General features: G+C 43.5%; 1 protein-coding gene across 1 annotated transcript in view; it reads left to right on the forward strand.

The window, feature by feature from the left end:
- Positions 1-6,535: 6,535 nt before the first annotated feature.
- Positions 6,536-19,052, forward strand: part of KCNK1 (potassium two pore domain channel subfamily K member 1) — a 35,454-nt gene continuing 22,937 nt past the window's right edge. The window contains exon 1 of the mRNA XM_083830064.1: positions 6,536-8,495. Within this exon, the coding sequence (XP_083686190.1) occupies positions 8,141-8,495 (355 nt within the window). The 5' untranslated portion in view covers positions 6,536-8,140. The remainder of the gene's footprint in view (positions 8,496-19,052) is intronic.

The following is a 19,052-nucleotide window of genomic DNA, read 5'->3' on the forward strand; positions in this document are numbered from 1 at the left end:
TTCAAGATTTACAAAGGTATCTTGTGTTGAGTGACAAAATTGTCCTTTTGTACTTCTGAAAGGTTTGCTAGGTTGATTGAGAGTCAGTGGGTGAAAATAGGACTCAAAATCAGTTTTGATTGATGAGTCAGATGACACAGTTGAGAAAAAGTAGGGCGCTGCAGCTTGTGTTCCCTCCAAGTGGATAAAAATAAAGGACTAAATTTTCAAAAGATTCAGGTCACTGAAGTAGGCTTTGGTATTCATTATAGCAGGTGCATGTGGCAATAGTACCCATGGGCTGTTCCAGGCGTTGGTTCAGCGAGACAATGAATTGCAATTCTTAAAATTTAACCCTGCTGAGGCAGAGTTGCCTGGAAAATCTATCTGTCTGAATAGCATGGCTAGGTGGAAGTATCACAGATTAGACAGTATTGCTTCTGTTTGCTCATTGTAACTCCTAAGATCATAGCATTGTATTTCCTCATAGTAACCCCTGCTTACTTTATTGTGATAATATGGGACTTGGGCGGTGAGGAATGAACACCAAGGTGTGGTGTTCTGTGATGCACTCCTACTGCAGAGCTGTCAGGACTGACCACAGGAAGAGATGGATTTGCTCTGCAGGAAGGGTGCCTGCTTCACCACTGCCTCCCACCGTGTGCTGGCCGTAAAGGCAAAAGGGTTGCCTGCGTTCTCCATCCAACTAGGACAGTTATAGGAAAATGTTGGGTGTGTGCTAGCCTACAGACAGCCATTAAGCTCCTTCAAGTTGTAGGATCCATCCAACACAGTGAATATCCAGGGTCATACATGAGCATTGCATTGATGTGCCTCATTTTCAGGCATAGCTGAGGACCCAGGTTAGAGAGTGTTTTATGTACTAGAGACTGCCAACCAGTTGTAAAATGGATCTCACTTTAGGATTTAAATTCTCCAGGAGTTAAGTCAAGAGTCTGGCCCCAAGAGGCCAAGTGGTCATACATCCTAGCTCTCAGCTATGGGAGAGCAAGTCTTTCTCAGAGCTGCATCCCTCCACCTTCCAGGGCCCCTTACTTCTTGGGCTGTGTGGAGGAAGCATCTGAACGTCATCCTGAGAACCTGCATCATGGCCAGTGTGTGGTGCTCACACAGGCAGCCACATCCACCACCAGACTCCCTGCTGCAGCAAAGTAACTTGGCCTGGAGGTGACGTGTAGTTACCGCAAGGCCTCACGTAGGCCGGGATGGTCATGGACATACAGAAGTTCACTGTTACAAATGACAGCAGTTTCAAGAGCTGCCCAATTCAGAGTTGAAGAGCAGTCAGCATCTGAACTAGGCTTCGGCACGCTGTCTCCAGCACATGAAGAAGTCCAAACGCACACGCTGTTCAGTCTGAGCTAATTACCGAGGTCAGGGAGGCCTTGGAGAGCTGTGCTGTGCTGAGCACACACCCGGAGGCCCAGGGAAACAAGCGGAGTCAAAGGCAGCTGAAGCTGAAAGCTTTGGCAATTTAATGTGACCTTTCCATGAATGGGAGCGAGGGCGCGTTGCTTGTCGGGGCAACGTCACCACGCTGTGTGCAGGCTCACTGCTGCGTGTCCCGCCGCAGCACTCGTCCAGCTCAGCCGGCTGCATAAACTTGTCTGTATGAGGACACACACTCTGAGGCAATGCAGAATGAATTAAAACAGGCAAAGGACCTAGCAGTACTCCCCAATGACAGTATTAAACTGGGAGACTGGGACTGCGCCTCAGCTAACCACAAATGGAAAACAAGGAATAAGGTGTGACTGCTGAAGAAAAGGAATTACAGACAGGCCAATCAGTGCATAATCTTTTCTGGGGCTGTGTGTTTTGAAAATGACCTAGAGAAAGCTGGCAGGATTTCTGTCAGCATCATTTCCTGGGTGCCCAAGGACCAGGGCAACACCTTCGAGACAAAACCAAGTTCAGTCCACCTGGTGATAAGATCTTAGCCTCCAACAGCTGTTTGAGTCCACCTCAGATACTGCATTCTTCTATTTTCTTCCATGACCATCTTTAACGCCAGGCTGCCAAGACGGGGGAGGAAGTACTAAAAATTCTACAGTGTAGAAGGAAGAGAAATAAAGCGTTTTACGGCCCCTTGTTTTCAGTACAAAGTATTAAGTACTTTGACTGGTTTTCCTCTTCTCAGCATCCTGAACAAGAGGTTAAAAAGACTGATTCTGCTGGCTGACTGCCACAGGACTTAGGAGGACAAGGTCACTTTATTTAAAACACTGAATTTTATTTAATGTAGTACTCTAATAAGGTCATGTTGACATCCTGAATTCTCTGGGTCATTACATTCCTTCAGCATTAATCCAATCCTACAAATCACGGATAATTACCTTTCTTCCAAGATGTGACACAACTTAGAACATAAATAACAATGAAAAGTTTGGGGAAGCACACTCTGAATGTACGTATTTATGTACGTGTACAAGGCCCTCATCACCACTGGGCCCACACTTCTTAGAGTGACCAAGCTCCTTTTTGGATAATGTCATAGGATAAACCTGACTGCAAATCTATACATTAGATTATTTTTTCCATGACATAAAATGGTTATCTCATTAAAACTATTAACTATCAGCTGTATCACTCGGACACTGAGATCACAGGTTAAATATGAATCCTTATTACAACTCTAAAGGAAATTACATTTACTCTGAACAAGGCGTGACTCACTTGAGAAAGAATTTGTGCCTGACCATGCATATAAACTTTCTTGATTCTAAATACAGCTGCTCCATGACGTAAGCCTTCCCCTAAGCATAGCCCCCCAAAACACGTACATTCATTCTTTTGCTGTAACAGATCAGTAGTTTTCACCTTTGTGGACAGTGTTGCACCATTAAGTTAACAGCATAAAATGATTTTTGAGGAAGCCACTAAATCTCCAGCCTCCCTCTCAAGTAGGATGCAACCAGGCAGGATATTGGAAATGGTACGGACACAGACTTTGCCGACTCTTTGTTCTTCCATGGCAATATTTCTCCTGTCACTAGTTTGCTTGGTGATAAATTTTAAAGACCTGAATGTGTCTGTACTCTCCTACCACATCTCCATCCTCCTGCTGCATTAAGATGGAATGAATCCTATCTTCAAAGATTACTCTTTTCTATAAAGTCAGGCTGAGTTGTTTCTTGTTTCAATTTTTATAATATTTATATTGTTTGACCCAAATCTAGATGATTTCTTTTAGCCAGAGTAGAAAGAACATCTTACCCATCTGATACACAACACATGGCAACCCATCTGACTGCTTCTCGACTACATTTGTGTTGGTGTCTGCGAGGACATAATTCTTACAAATCCTCATCCTGCTGCCCACGAGGGCGTGACATTCAATCAGAGCCACTAGATCACCTTGTTAACTTGCAAAAACCCACAAATTGAGTTTTCAGAAACAATTGTTCAGATATATTTTCTTCTACAAGAACAGGAAATATATTATGTTCCAACCTTCATTTAACAGACACAGCAGATTATGAAGGATTTTACTTCTCAGAACAATTAAGTGTGGCAGAATCCTTAATGCAAGAGAATTCAGATAATCTTGCATTTATGCCTTCCTTCCTTCATGTACGTGTAATTTAGGACCTATCAGAGATATTTTAGACTTGATATTAACTTTGAAAAACAACAACAAAAAACACAACTGAAGGACAAATCAATTCCCTATTGCTGTTCAATATTCAGCTGTCAGTGTGACAGCTTTGATATTATTTCATGTTCTCTGCAAGTAACCATTTACTGGCTCCCACACTGTCCTGGTCCATCCCACTCTCCCCCCACTCTATTCAACGTACTTTGAGTTCATGCTATAGGCATGCCAGAGCAGAACGTATTTGATTGATGATTATTGTCTAGTAGATGATTTTAGTTACTTGAAGTTCTTCAGTGCAATTACTTAAACTTTTTTTTTTTTTTTTGAGAGGAAGGTTATTTTCTCATAAGACATGTCAAAAAGGAGGAGTTTGTGATTTTGCTTTGAGACTAGCTCTTTAAAAAAAAAACACAACACCTTTCATTCAACTTGAAAGTCTCTGTGTGTTTGAATAACTTTTGATTACTTCTTTTAGGTAATGAAAATAGCCTTGATAGTGATAACAGTGACAAATGTGGTTGCTCCCCTTTCCCCAGACTCTCCCCCTTCGTGGTCTAAAGCTCAGCAAGCAGAGCTGCAGAGCTCCAGCTTCAAATCTCCTTTTTGCCAATTGCCATTCAGCACAGACCGTCACAGGGCACTGGAAGTTTATCAAGAGCTATTCTTGCTTTTAAGCAGAGCTTGCATTTGTCTCATGTCATCTTACATTTACCGGAACAAAGACTAGCCTACAGTGGCCCCCTTCTCTGGTCACTCACTGTCTGCCACCAGGCAGCCATCTCCTTCCAGCCTACCACCACCTCCTTGTCTTTTGGTGTTTGGAGCACTTCAGATTTTCATTGGAAATGTGTCAGGATAAAATATTTCTTTAGTTAACATAGAAGGTCTGAGAAATACAGGCTGTGATTAACACAGAACCTCTCTATTTCAGTTTCACATCTCCTAACAGAAAGCATCAGTGATTCATGCTGTTCTGAGAGTGCCTTACATTTCATATGTATGAGAGAGGATTTCCTCAGCAAAGGTTAGCAGCCTGTGGAATAGACTGGAGAAGTTCCGAGCCCAGTGATGTGGCAGGGGAGTCATTACATCTCCCTGAGTAGCAGAGTTAGAGCAGGCTACTAAATTTCTGTATAGTTTTCTAGCACCTAAGGGCACAAACACAGCTTTTATCTCAGTTGTATGGGTGAATTAGAGCACCTGTCTTCCCTTCTACCCTCTCCCTTGGGTCCCCTCATGGGACAGGCAGCCTGTACCTGCATTTGCTGTGCCTCAGAACTGAGTTTGTTGTGACAGTGAGCACCAGTATCTACCACTAGAAGTTTTTCCCACTCTGCTAGCAGCTGGATTTCTCCAGCAGTAAGGAGCCCAGGCATCACTAAGCTTAGCTAGTGTATGAGTGATGTGATGATATGGTTTGCTTTATTAACTGAACTAATGGTTCATGAAGAGGGATGATCGCAGTAGAGTGAAACTTCTGCTGGAAAACAACAACCACCAAAAAAATAAACAAATAAAAACTGACCTGTAATAGCTTGCTCAAAAGTTTAATTCATTTCTTGCTGAGGCATGTGGCAGCTTTCTGTTATACAGCGCATAATACTGAAGTCAGTACACTGAACCCTTGACTAGCTTGATCCTAGTGAAATGTTGTGAAAATGGACTTAATTTACTCTGGAAAGAAAATGAAATTATATACTTGCATTCGCGTAGAGTATTATTATGCTAGATTACTGGCAGTATTATCAAGTAAATATGATCACTTAAACTCAGAAAACTAAACATTATGACACTTTTCTTTCTGCAAATCTATCCCAAAGAAATCCAAAATTTAATCATCAGATATGTTAATGGCTTGAATTTAAAACACAAACTTAAACAGTGGCTAAAACTCTGATTGTCCAGACTTTCACTTTGGAAGCAAGAATGTGAATGCTTCGGTGACACAGCTGAGCTGCTCTGCTTTTGTGCCTCCTCTCCCCGGCCCATGCCTTTGAAAATCTTTTTTTGGGGAAAAATGACTCAGTTACAAGGGCAGTGCAGGTTCTGCTTGGCAGAGAGTCCTGCATTTCTCCCTAGCCCAGCAAGCCTGCAAGTGTGAGAGGTTTCTAAAAATGGAGAATGACTGATTCATAAAAACGGAAAACTGAAGGAGGCCAATGGAAAAAAATTCTTCAACTACGCAGCCACAGTTTCCTGTCACCACTGAAGAGAGGTGTGTTCTTAGGCAAACATTTTCTAACCTTTAAACAAATATTTGGCTTGAAGGTTGGGAAAACACTGTTTTATAGCAAAGATATGCCCATTCTCCATCACAACTGCAACTGTACCTACCATATGTCGCCATAAATTTGATCATATTATGAAGCCTATTGTATCTGGTGAACTGAGTGCACTTGGTCCAAATGTAGCCCAGTATGTCAGAGGTATTGTTCTAAACGGCTTTTCTATTATGGATTGAGATACTCAGTGATTTGGACATTGAGGGGACAAGTGATTAAGTAATTGGGTAGAGTTGGCCAAGCATACCAAATTGGTCAGTGGGTTACTTGACCTCTTGTTCCGTAGTGGTGCTTAAATGCATGCTGTCTTAGTGCAATGCAATAAAGCATTTGTTTGGAATACTCCCTCCAAAAGCTTGTCTGCATTACATTATTTCAGACAGTATCCATTTTTAATTGTCATTTATATTGATTTAGATAGCCTTTCCCCTGTATACCACCATTTTACAGGAAAAAAAAAAAAGTATTTTAAAGATATACTGATGACAGTGAAAGGTACTGAAGTGACAATGCAAGGACATGACTTCTCTGCCTTTATCTGTGCTTCTGTCAAATAATTTCTGGATGTGCAGCACAGCTTTTCATCAGTTGTTCACTTCAGACCCCTCAGCCTAATTTAATTGCACCACATCTGTTTGGTGTTACAATTTATGTCTATGAAGGAGGCAGTTTGGAACTGTTTCAACAGTTGGAACCTTTTAACAGTTCAGGAGTTCAGCCATGGGGGAAAAGTGCATCTTTCTACCAAAACACCCAAGTGTCCGTAATGCCCCCCCCCCAGTTGTACGACTGAATTCAGAAGGTGCAAGTGCAGGCACATCACAGGTACATTTGTAGGCTGGAGCATGCCTGGGCTCCTGGCAGATGATCTAGAGTCTCCTTGTTTGGCCTGCCACGTACGTACCTCCCACGGCACCCAAAGGCACTACCTGGCCAGGCATTCGGGCTCTTTGGTTTCAGAATTACATCCTGGCTACGCAGCAAGAGAGAGGGGAAGGAGCCCCTGGAACAACTCGGCTGTAGGTGGCAGTGGGGAATGGGCCAGAAACTGGATGAACTGCTCTGCCAGGCCAGATTCTGCCCGTAGCCTAGTTCAGCTGTCATATGAAAGGAAATGCTAGTGAATCATTTTCAGTTTCTGGCATGACAAAATTGTTTTGTGACTTTCATTTTTGTATTCTCCTCCCATTTTAGTCCTTACAGCTTAGAGATGTACCTCACAGCTAAAGATATGTTGCTGCATTTGATTTACTCTGTCCAAACTCACCAGATTAACCTCATTAAGTTCCAAATTTACAAACTGCTGCTTTATTTCTATGGCATCAGCTGAGATGTGGGGCAAAAGCAGTAGGCTCCTGCTGGGTGCGGTGCTGAGATCCCATCTTGTTTTTGAGATCCCAGAAGCTGTGCTCAGTCCTCTTAGGGGACACCTGGAGAAGCCACACTTTTCTCCGCTTCATTTCATGTGGCAGGGAACCTTCTTTGTGGGTTAACTGTGTGGTTGCTGGCCAGACCTCGAGATGGGCACAGGAGGAATATTTCAAGTTAGGCTTGAGACGATTGCTGTTTTGGACCATTACAGAGGTCTGACTGGATGGCGTATTTACATGTAGTGTATCACTGTGGGCACTGCTCTGAGAACCAGCCGGGTGTTTCTTATGATTAATAGTAAGTATTTTCATGAGTGCAGCACTGAATATGAGTAAATGGGCTTGGATGGTGCTTCAGGAGGCCACCAGCTTCAAACCTCAGCCCCAAACAGGCCCCGTCGTGAAGCCGCGGCTCTGAGGAAGCTCCCGCTGACAGGATCACAGCGCCCACCGCACAGGCGGGCAGAAACCCAGCCTCCTGCCTCCACCCGGCGCCACCACCCCCTGCCGCCTGCGGGGCGCCCCCCGAGGCGCCCAGACGCGGTGCGAGGGCAAAGCCTTGCGCGGTGCCCGGGCTCCCCACACGCGTGAGGGGGGCGGAGGGGCGGGAACCTCCGGGCACCTCCGCGCACAAAGGGGCCGGAGCGGGCACCCGAGCGGGCGCTGTCGGTCGGTTCCACCGCCGTTACGGGCGGCGGCCGGCGGCCGTTGGTGGCGGTTGGCGGCCGTTGGCGGCGGCGGGCCGGCCCCCGGCCGCGCTACCTGCGCCGCGCCGCCACGTGAGCGCCACATCAGCGCCGCTCCCGAAGCCGGCAGCGGCAGCCGCAGCCACGGCAGGCGGCGGCGGCGGCCCCGGCCCCGGCCGCGGCCGCGCTCCCCGTCCCGGGAAGATGCTGCAGTCGCTGGCGGGCAGCTCCTGCGTGCGGCTGGTGGAGCAGCACCGCTCCGCCTGGTGCTTCGCCCTGCTGGTGCTGGGCTACCTGCTCTACCTGGTGTTCGGCGCCGTGGTCTTCTCCTCGGTGGAGCTGCCCTACGAGGACCTGCTGCGGCAGGAGCTGGGCAAGCTGAAGCAGCGCTTCCTGGAGGAGCACGCCTGCCTCTCGGAGCAGCAGCTGGAGCAGTTCCTGCTGCGGGTGCTGGAGGCCAGCAACTACGGCGTCTCGGTGCTCAGCAACGCCTCGGGCAACTGGAACTGGGACTTCACCTCCTCCCTCTTCTTCGCCAGCACCGTGCTCTCCACCACGGGTAAGGCCGGCGAGGCCCGGGGTGGGCCCCCGGGGGTGCGGGACGGCCCCGCGGGGCTCCCCCGGCCGCTTCGGGCCCCGCACGGCCGGGGCCTGGCGGCGGGGGCCGGGCCCCGGGTGCGGAGCGGGGCTGAGGCGAGGCCCCGGCCCCGGCCCGAGGCGGCCGGTGAGCGGCTGGGAAGTTTCCCTGGCGGCGGGGAAACCGCTCGCTCATCGGCTCCTTCGGCCTCTCGCCCGGCGAAATCCTGGCAGCCCCGCGGGGCCGCTGCCGAGGTGGCGAGTACTGAACCGCCCCGCTCGTGGCGGAGTTCAGTTCTCTTTGTGTTCGTGCCTCCGGCTCTGAGGAGGGTTCACCTAGTTTTGGGGCATCCCGCGGTTGAGGGGAGAAGAAAGGCTTTGCACAGCCGGTGTCACGTTGCAGAGGTCCTGAGTAACCTTGTCTGCAAATACTGAGCTCTCATCCCACCTGCCCTTGGCTTCAGGAGGGCGTTGGGGTGTCTCGTGGTGGTGACAGAGGGGAGGCATCCCAGAAATGAACTGGGCAGAGTGGAAACAGGAGGCATCTGAGCCACTGGATGACTTCCCAGGACCGTCACAGTTTGCTTGTGTAAGCTATCTTTTATGTAAGGTGCATAACCCAGGACGGCAGTGGTGCGACCTCCCACAAACACGTACATTGATGTCCTTGCTACATGTTAAATTATTAAAAGTGAAACTGTATTTTAAGTCCGCCCTACTTAGCACTAGGAGCAGAAGTATTGACTTCGGTTAATTTTTAAAGAGGCAGGCACTGTGCTGATTGCGAAGCCCCCCTCCCCCCCGTCTCATCCCCCTGCCCTCTCCTAAAGTTATGGTGCCTTTGAAAACACAGCAAGGTGCCCACCTTCTGTGAACTTTGAAATGTTTTTAGAAATCTCTTTTTAGGGTCTCTGTCTCCTTTGAATTTCTTTGTCTGAATTTTGGCGGGGGGGGGGGGGGTGGAGGGCGAACACCTTGCTGTTAAGCTGTTTTAATAGAAATAAACTTCCAGATTTGGTTTGATGTTTGTGCATGGAAGTTCATGAGTGACTGAATTACTTACTGAAATAAGTAGGCTTCTTGAATAAGAGAAGCTTTAAAAATTCACCCTAAAACTAGCCCAAACAAAGGGCCTTGCCCTCCAACTGATTTGAGTCTTGACGGTGCATTGGTACTACTATAAATGATGCTATTTTTTTTTCTCTGCCCATAAGTGATCATTCTTACTGTTAATGGAAATATAATGAGCTGATATCGATAATGACATTTAATATTTTGCAGTATACTTACTTGATCATGTTTTGGCACTTCCTGAATGATTAGGACAAGCATTGACTTTTTTTTTTTTAAACAAAAGTAATTGAATCTATAGATCAGGTTGTCAGCTCATTATAAAAAGTTGGATTTTTTTTTATTTATTTTTATATTTTATTTTTTTAAAATAGGGTTATGGATTCTACTCCATCCCTTTGGTCCTACTAATTAGAAATGGAGTTTATATGAAGAGAAAGTGATATGCTTGTGACATATGCAATTAAATGTTTTCAGTAAATGCATTTTTAAACTTTAATCAATATACAGTAGCAATAGTAGTGAGACAAGCATGGAAATGTGATAGTACTTCAGTGCTTAACTCTTATTTTTCAACAGTAAGGACAAACATGGAAAAGGGAACTGGTGCTGGTGGTACCAACTGATGGTTGCTTCTGGGCTAGGAGAAGCAATGCGAAATTGCAGGGAGCACTTGGGTGTCCCATATGTTCAGCTGACTGAGTTTGACATTCATCATGTAAATAAATGCACACCTACCTCCTGTTCAGAGGACAAAGCTTATCTCACAGCCTTCTAGTTTTCTATATAAAGCATATGGGAAAAGCGTTTAATTTTAGCATCCCCAGCTCCGCTTCTTTTTTTCTTCCCATCCTTATTATATTCTTTGGCTTCTTACTAGCTAGAGAAAATCCTTGAAGGAAATGATAAAGCTACTTAAGAAGTCTGAATTATTCTTCAATGGAGGGCATTTGCAGAATAAATGCAATAAGGCAAATTGTTACTTGGAAGAAATTCACATTGCACACGCAGACTGTCACAGGACAGTCACAAGCTGCCTGAAGGGTGGGTGAACAGAGGGCAGTGAAATGGGCTGGGGGTGAGGCTTCAGCAGATGATAGCAGTGACTGGCAGCAGGTTTAACGACTTCTAACATATTTATTCCTCCCTATACAGATTAAGCAGTCATGCAGAATGACATATGAGCAGTCTGCAAGAGGAAGCAATTTGTTCATTAAGCACTGACAACATAAACACTAAGAATGTACAATTGTGTGCATTTAAATAGCATCTGTCCTGCAAACTCGTTACAATTATGTCCTTACACACATGTATGGTCAGTGCTAGATGTCATGAATAATCTTGCTGAAGCAGTTGTTTCTAGTTGGCTTTGTTGTTGGGCCATTATTAGAGACAAAACACATTTGTATAATAAAAATGAAGTAATGTTTTGCGCTTGCTCTCCCAGGTAGTGTGCTTTCACTGTTCTTAGTATGCTGTTAAGCTCTAAGATTTTACTGCAGATCAGTGCAATATGGGAATGCTGCACTGTGGGGAATACTGTAGGCAGAATGGAGTAAAAAAGGAAGATGATATCACTTGTGTTGGAAGGTATGAAGAGTAATGTGGCTTTTATTTTTGAAGGAAAACAGATAGGAAAGGAAGGGAGATGCCGATTTAGGAACTTAAGGCCTGCATTTTGACACACCTTTTTGGAAAGGGTCTTTTTAGTGTAGGGATTGTACCGCAGCATTTCATGAGAAAGGAGGATAAGTTTTATTCTGGCTGTCTGGCTTTAAGTATTTTTCCTCCATCACAAACGTGGCTATGGGTTTTACTTAACATCCGTTTACCAGAGGGGATGGTGAGAAAGAGCTTCATCAGATCCTTTTCTTTTGTGGCAGAGTTGGCAAGATACACTTTGCCCTGACCTCAGGAAAGGTGAGGAGAAGTTGTCTTCCATAACAGCAACACACGTTTTTCATTTTTTGTTTAAGATCAGACTACACTCTTGTCTAAACCACAAGAATTTAGATCGGTAAGAAAAGGGAGGAGAGAGCTGTTAGTACTCAGATGTTTCTGAAGCCCCTAACGTGGTTTTCTGCAAGGTGGTTAGTGGGTATCAACATCTGCAGAATTTAGCCTGTACCAGTTGAAATGTTGTCAATGGGGACTGGATTATGTTATGCCACACCATGAGGAGTGATGCCCAAGGTCTGTGAGGTGCTGGCTTCAGTTTTCTGCTTGCTGCATTCTGGAAAGAGTAAAGAACATCTGTGTAATAGCTGTAGGTAAATGCTGACAGTGGCTAGTACCTTGAAAGTGCTCAGCTGAGGAAGTAGTAAAGAAACAGTATGTTTTTCAGGGAAAGCTTTTGTGTTCAAGTTACATAGTTTATATGAGTTTTACTGGCAAGCAGTATGAGGAATTAATGAATGTATCATTTGCTTCCTAAGGGCTTTCTCTGTTAGGTCTGATTCTCATAAGCATCGTTACTGATAACTTGCAAGGGAAACTAAGCTATGCCTTTTGTATGAAAAAGAACAGACTGGGAGGTGGTGCTGGAGTCAGTGGCTGTGCTGCAAAAGAAGGTAGGCTTGATATGAAGTGATTAGGGAGGGAAAACCTTGTCAGTCTGCATCATTTTCTCCATGTTCTTCTGTCAAGAAGCAGTCTTTCTTATATTTCTGCCTCCTGGGGGAACAGACCCCGTATCCAATGCAGACTCAGCGTGCATTACAGATCTTGACAAATCCGTGGAAGATTAGGGAATGACGTGAAAGTATCATGATGTCTTTGTAATATGCCATTCTAAGATTCATACATGCTTACAATAGAGCCCTCAGGTTGAAAAGGCCACATGGGAATTTCATAACCTATGGAAGAAGGTGAATTTAACTTCATTAGAAAGAGGGTACTTTACAGAGGCTTTAGGCAAAGCAGACTTTTATTTGTTCTATACTTAAATTTAATGTAAAACTTACTTTGTTTAAATTGTAGGCATCAGAATACGTGGTCTGTGTCCCTGAGGATGACTGTATTACCTCATTAACACACACTGAATAAGTGCATTGCATAAGTAATATGAAATACATGTCTAGAAACCTGGCATGGGATTTCCTGTAGCTTCTTGTATGAAAATATACAAATTTGGTGATAGTTTAAACTTGGTTACCTCTGACTCCAGCAGAAAACTGAAACTTCATTGTACTGCTGCTCTGCCTGTAGCGCTCATGGATCACTTAAATATCTCTGATAAATTGTAGCTACTGACCAGGTCTAGGATGCCAAACTTTGGGAAGGAACTTTGTTTCTCTTTTAAGAGTTGTTTGTTACTCAGAAAGCAACAGGAAAATGTAACTTGCTGGAGACTTTCTAGGAGACAAAAGTAACTGTGCTGTGCCCTGCAATTGAAGGGTGTTTGTGCAGGAGTGCTGGTAAGGAAAGCAAAGGAAACGAAGAGGCAAGTTGAGAAAGATGCCAGAGCAGGATTACATCCAACATACCAACTGTTTGGATGTTGACTTAGGATGTGAGAAACCTCATTCTTTTCCCTCTTTTGCTTGGAGGGATCTGAACCCATACCCCAGGAGAATGGTCTGATATTACAGAGTGCTCTGGCATCAGACTGTCATAGCTGCTCCCTGAGGCTGTTCCCTTCCAGATAGATCAGGAGACAGTCATCCCTGATAGATCTATCAGGATGATAGATCAGGAACCAGGCATCCCACTTCTTCCTTTGTTAATATAAACACAGAGGGAAAGTCCTGCTGTCTGCCTGTGTGTCTGCTTTCCTCTTGAGGAAAATCCCCATTTTTAAAGACCATAGAGCAGTTCCAGACTTGCTGCTGCCCTGTTCCGGTTTGGGCCTCGGGTTAAGGTGCTGTCTCCTGGGACATTGGAAATTTGAGTTCTGCTGAATGCTGTTCTCAGAAGAAGGATTTGAACTAAGGTTTTCTAGCCTTCTTGAAGGGAAAAAAAAAAAAAGGAAGAAAAGATTACCATTACATGTCTTAGGAAGCTGTAGGAGAAGACAAGATGAATATATAGAGAGAGTAAGACTGGAAAGGTAGATTGGATGCTTCTGGTTTCTTCCTTCTTACAATGTAAAAACATGAACATTCAAGAAAAACAAAACAACCTCAAATTTAAAATTACCCAAGAAGGAACTTAGGTTTAAAAAACCAGCCCCACCAACAAACCCTTCAACCTTTCTGAGTTTGGGTGGGGAAAAAAATCAAATTGATATGAATTTTATCAAATTGCTGGTATTAGTCAAAGTTAGTAAACATTTTGGAAAGGATATTAGGATGCAAGCTGTTCTTTAGCTAGCAGAGATGACAGCTGCAACCAGTGGACAAAGTTCTTGTTTTCTCTAGTGAAGCAGACAGTAGCAGAGAGGAAATCCGTGTGTGTCCCATCTCATGTTCCGGGCTGGCTGGCGGTTCCTGGTTTCTCATGTGAGCACAGCCATCAGCTGTGCCAAACTTCTGCTCGTGTGTGCTGAAATAAAGGGCAGCAACACTAGCTCTAATCCAATGTTTATGCTTTACAGGCCAATGAGTAGTGAAGACTCTCCTGGCAGAAACCAGAGAAGCCGTGGAGTAGCGTTACTGTGTTATTGCTCAGAGCAGTGCTGGCTGGTAGTGGACAAAGCGCCTCTCATACCTGCTCTGTCCTTGCTTCTGCATCGTGCTGTGCCACCTGCCTTGCTAAGTTCCTGGGGATGAGGAGCTAGCCCAGCAGCTTTCCACACTGGAAGGACTAATACTACCACCTTTCTTGTCCTTCCATGTCAGGTCTGAGGTCGCTTTTCCCCTGCTGAAGGAGAAAATAATAAAAGAAATTAATAAAACAGTCCATTGAACAGAGTATAACTGACGTCAGGACTGAGTTGACGGTATTCTGCCCTGGGCTTATGAATCGACTCTTTTCATAAATGTTACCTTTGCTATTTCTCTATTTTTTTTCCTAATTCTGCTGTGTTAAAACTACATGTCATAGACAGATTACATGGCCTCTAGTTACTCTGTTATTATTTCTAATTATTACTCTGCTTGGCTTGATTTTGTTCTGTGATATATATGTCCTTATTGAGAGGAAGAGTAATATCTCCAAAAATTTGCCTTTTATTAAAAAGTTTGAATCCTTTTGCAAAGTTGGAATTTTACTACTGTTTTGCTGACATCTCTAGATTGATTCCTAAGCTAAAAGTTATGTATGCATTCAGAACAGGACTTCTAAAATGCATGCATTTAATAATCAAATTCTGCAGTTCCGAGCCATTGTTTAATAGGATTTTCACTTCTATGTGTATACAACTTAAAATACCTCTTTTTTGAAATACCTAGTTTTTCTTGTTTTCATTTATCTGTTGGCTGTTTTTTGTTCTTTGTTTCATTTTGACCCATAGCACCATTGTTTTAATCTATGCTTTATTTTGACAGAAGAACGTGATGATCCAGGGAGAAATTTCTAGTTTAGCCACTGCTCCAAGTTAATTATAAACTAGGCCACAAGCTGCTAAGCCATATGAAGACCATAATGTTCCTTGGCATGTGCAGAAGTGGAATTTTAGCAATCTGAGGAAAAATTGGGATACCTAGGTGAGTTTCAATGAATTCATAATTAGAGAGAAGCAATAAAATGCTTTTTGAGAGTTAGTTACTTAAATTCCTCCTGTGTCTCTGGATCTGACCTCAGCTGCTTGTAGGTTGATATTTGTACAAAATTTAACTGTAGCCCTAGAGTGGTTACTAATGATGACCCAGAAGACCCTATGAGAAGTGTCACTACATTTTTCTCTAAAGAACCTAGCTAAAATCTTTTATAAGATTGTCCTGACCAGAAATGCAAAGAAGTGATCTGTTTAAGAAACAGGACAGAAAGAAATGAATAAAAGAAAGGGTTTCAAGTGGCTGTGCTTCAGAAAAATGTCAGAGCGGCTTTCACAAGAACATGGATTTTCTCTCCCCTGGAAAGAAAAAGATGTATATTTATCTCTGAAAACAGCGGATGAAAACTTGGAGGAAAACCTCATATGAATCAAAGCAGTGTACCAGCTGTCACCAGACCACAGGCATGAAACCACTGAGTGTTACCGCAGTCCGTGTTCTCAGACGATTTTTGTGCCAGTAGTCCAAGCAGCTTCAGAAGGCATCACAGCGTCTTTGAGGCGTTGGGGCCATGCAGACGCGGAAGCAGGAAGATGGCCAGGGAATACTGCCTAAGCAGCAGCTGAGGGACAAGGCTTGCTTGGGAGACAGGTTTTGCCAGCAGAACAAGCCAACCCAGCAATCTCGGTACCACTCTGCTTGGGTGTGAGAAAGTGGAGCTGTGCCCTCTGACCAAGCTGCATACTACTTACCAGTAGAAACTTAAATAGCAGCTTTCCATGTTTCTCCTGAAAATCGTGAGTCTAGGCTGATGTTAAGCTGACATGGAGTAGAGACTTTCTGCATTCTTTTTTCTGTGTTCTACTACGAAACAAAAACTTCTGGAGTAGCCAGAACTTCTATGCAGGATGTTTTCAAGCAAAATTTAATAAACATAAATTTAATCCTAATAATATGTGAATCTAACTTCTAAATTTTGACCTTTACAAATGAAAATTCACTTCAGGCAGCACTTAGATTGTGGGACTTCATTTCTTTGTTGTACTGGCTGTATGACATTGGTGGTTCTATTATGCTGAAATGAGTATAAGAGGAATACTTTTCCCAAATCAATATGAAAATATTTTATTTAGTCACTAAATATTATCTATCCAGTGTTTACAGTAAAGGAACTGCAGCTAGCTGATACTGATATGTTTGTATGCCATTAAAATAACAAGTAGGGTACACATTTGATTCACCATAAATACTTGCTGCAGTGTTGGTAAAAGCTATATGCCAGGCTTTTTGTACAGAAACATGCAGTGAGACCAAAAGGATGAGCCCAATGTTTGTCTTTCATGCTGTTGGGGAAAGAAACAGAGTTTGATCTACAAAAAACGACACAACTACTAAGCCTGTGAGAATCCTGTCACAAGTGCACGTCTGCTTTTGAGTCTTCCTTTCAGCTGTGACGTGCTTAAGGGTGACACATGAGTATCCCGAAGCTAAGCAGAATACAGGATTGCGGGGCAAAGGTCTCCTGCGTCAAGGAAAAGGAGGCAGCTGGCTCGACAATGATTGTAAAATTTACTGCTGTTCCCCAGATTATTCTCCCTTTGGGTTATATGCAAAGGTTAGATACACACTATTACTAGTTATTTTAAAATGCAAGAAGAATTCTTGGCAAGAAGATGCAAAAGTGATAGACAACCTCAAATGATGGCAGCACTGGCTTGCATGAGGCTCATGCTTGCTTTTATCTTAAAGCCTGCACTGACTTCTCTCTGGTGTGGTAGTTGGGCTCTTACTTTATTTGTTGTTTAAAGCCTACAAGGAACACACTGACCACATATTTTGTTAGGTTGAGCTTTTAAAATACGATTGGCAGGCTCAGACACTGCAACACGCAATAGTAGTGCCAAAGTCCAGAGGCAAGCTAGAGTGGGTGCCCTTCTTTGTTTTTCATATAGTTTGAAAAGGGTTTTGCTCCTGCAGAGTCACCAAACGCAAAGGCAAGACAGATTCTGGTTTTGTCTCTCCACTAGTAGGCTGGGATCATAGGATTCATGGCTTTAAAGAAAGCTGTAGTGGAAAACAGCAAGTGTGCTCTGAAAGTAGCAATGTGTTCAGAGACTGGTTTGAAAAAAAAATAGTAGTAGCTTGGAAGTTTAGTTTTGGGGAACTTCATTTTACAATTCTTTACATCTAACTTCATAAAAGGGAGAAAGAAGTTCTAAAAATATCTTCTTGTGTTAAAGATTAACAGGAGAAGGCCATGACATCTCTACTCTGTGTATTATTTAAGTAGCTATTTACCCAACTGCGTATTGTATGAGACAGACATAGGCCTACAGGAAATGAGAAAACCCTAAAGCAAACCGGAGAACTTCCATTTCTTCTACAGCTTTGAAAGCTTTAGGGTATATGACTTACTAATGGGTAATTAAATTTTCATTCACAGCATGTCTTGTTACTTACTTTCATGGTTACATTTTAACTTGGAATACTGACGCAGTAGTATAGCTAAAACAACTAAGACTCAGAGATGTGTCATTGTGTTACCATTTGAAAGTCCTAGCTATAGAAAACTGTAAGAGTGATGCACAGAAATGAATGCAAAATGCTGTTAATCATCTGAATGGTTAGTATTGGGCAGTGAAGCTCTTCTATGTTAGAGACTGTTTAATTCACCTGTGTGTGTAAGCACGTCTGTTGAGAAATCAAGGTTCTCAACCTGTCTGCTGGTCCTCTACTGCAGCTCCAGTTGGGCAGACAAACAACTCTGAACATTGCCTGACGTTGCATTCTGTGAATCAGCAACGCACATTGATAAGAAAAGAGAAAATCTAGGGATAGGGCAAGCTCCTGCCTGACTTCGTTACTGGAGTTATTGTACATTTACGTTCTGCCTATATATAGTGCAAAAATAAATCTTTATCTCTCAGATCTTTCCGTGCAGCCATTTGTACTAAATGAAGCCTATTGAATGTTCAGGTCATGCTTTCTGGGGTAATCGCTATCTGACAATTTTGTATGCTGCTTAGAGGAAAATGTCACTTATACTAGAAGTTGTTGGTAATAACAAATCTCAACCTAAACTGAAAGATAGGAATTCTTTCAACTCCATAACCAGCTATTTGAGTTCCAGATAATTAGATGTCACGAGGGAGATGGTGATAATCTCCCAAATTTCTGAACCGCCTTCTAAAAGTAGATGCTGAAGCATGTGTGTAACAAGAACTGCTTTACTGGATAAAGCACTTTTCTGTTCTTTTGGGGATAGAGTGGTATTTCTGTATGTATTTTGCAAAAGAATGAACTAAGGCAAAGAGAAAAAAGCAGCTGTGAAAGTTCATGTAAGCCATTAGTATGGCTGAGAATAGGAGCCTGTGAATTTTGTCTTGCAGCTCTCTGCTCCTCCTGCTAGGTGCTAGGCCATGTTTTCCTACAGTAAGCTGACTTTTTCCATCCCGCAGATGTGCTTTAGCATGCTTTCATTTTCTTGCATTGGATGGTTGGTTTGGTGGTTGTTTGGTTTGGTTTGGTTTTTGGTATTTTTTTGGTATTGTTTTAGTAATAGTTTCTCTGCTCAGTAATAATAGTGAAAATTGCAGCTTCTTGAATAAGGACTTAGAGAAGCCATATCAAAATCTGTAATATGCATTTCTGTGTCTTCAGTGGAGACTCCAGAAGCATTGCCACTCCCATCTAGGAAATTGTTGAGTTGTGTACTCTGTGCAGAAGACAAGATGGTTATCAGTTAATACAGCCCACATAACTTATCAAATGCATGAATAGCCTTTGTGGGAAGAAGGTAGAGTTTGTTCTGCTTTAGCATGCTGGTTACCTCTCCTTATATCTAGGAAAACGTTTGCCCAGGGTGAGGTAAAACA

The sequence above is a fragment of the Anser anser genome (assembly GCF_964211835.1).
Source record: "Anser anser genome assembly, chromosome: 3".
Classification (NCBI taxonomy): domain Eukaryota; kingdom Metazoa; phylum Chordata; class Aves; order Anseriformes; family Anatidae; genus Anser; species Anser anser.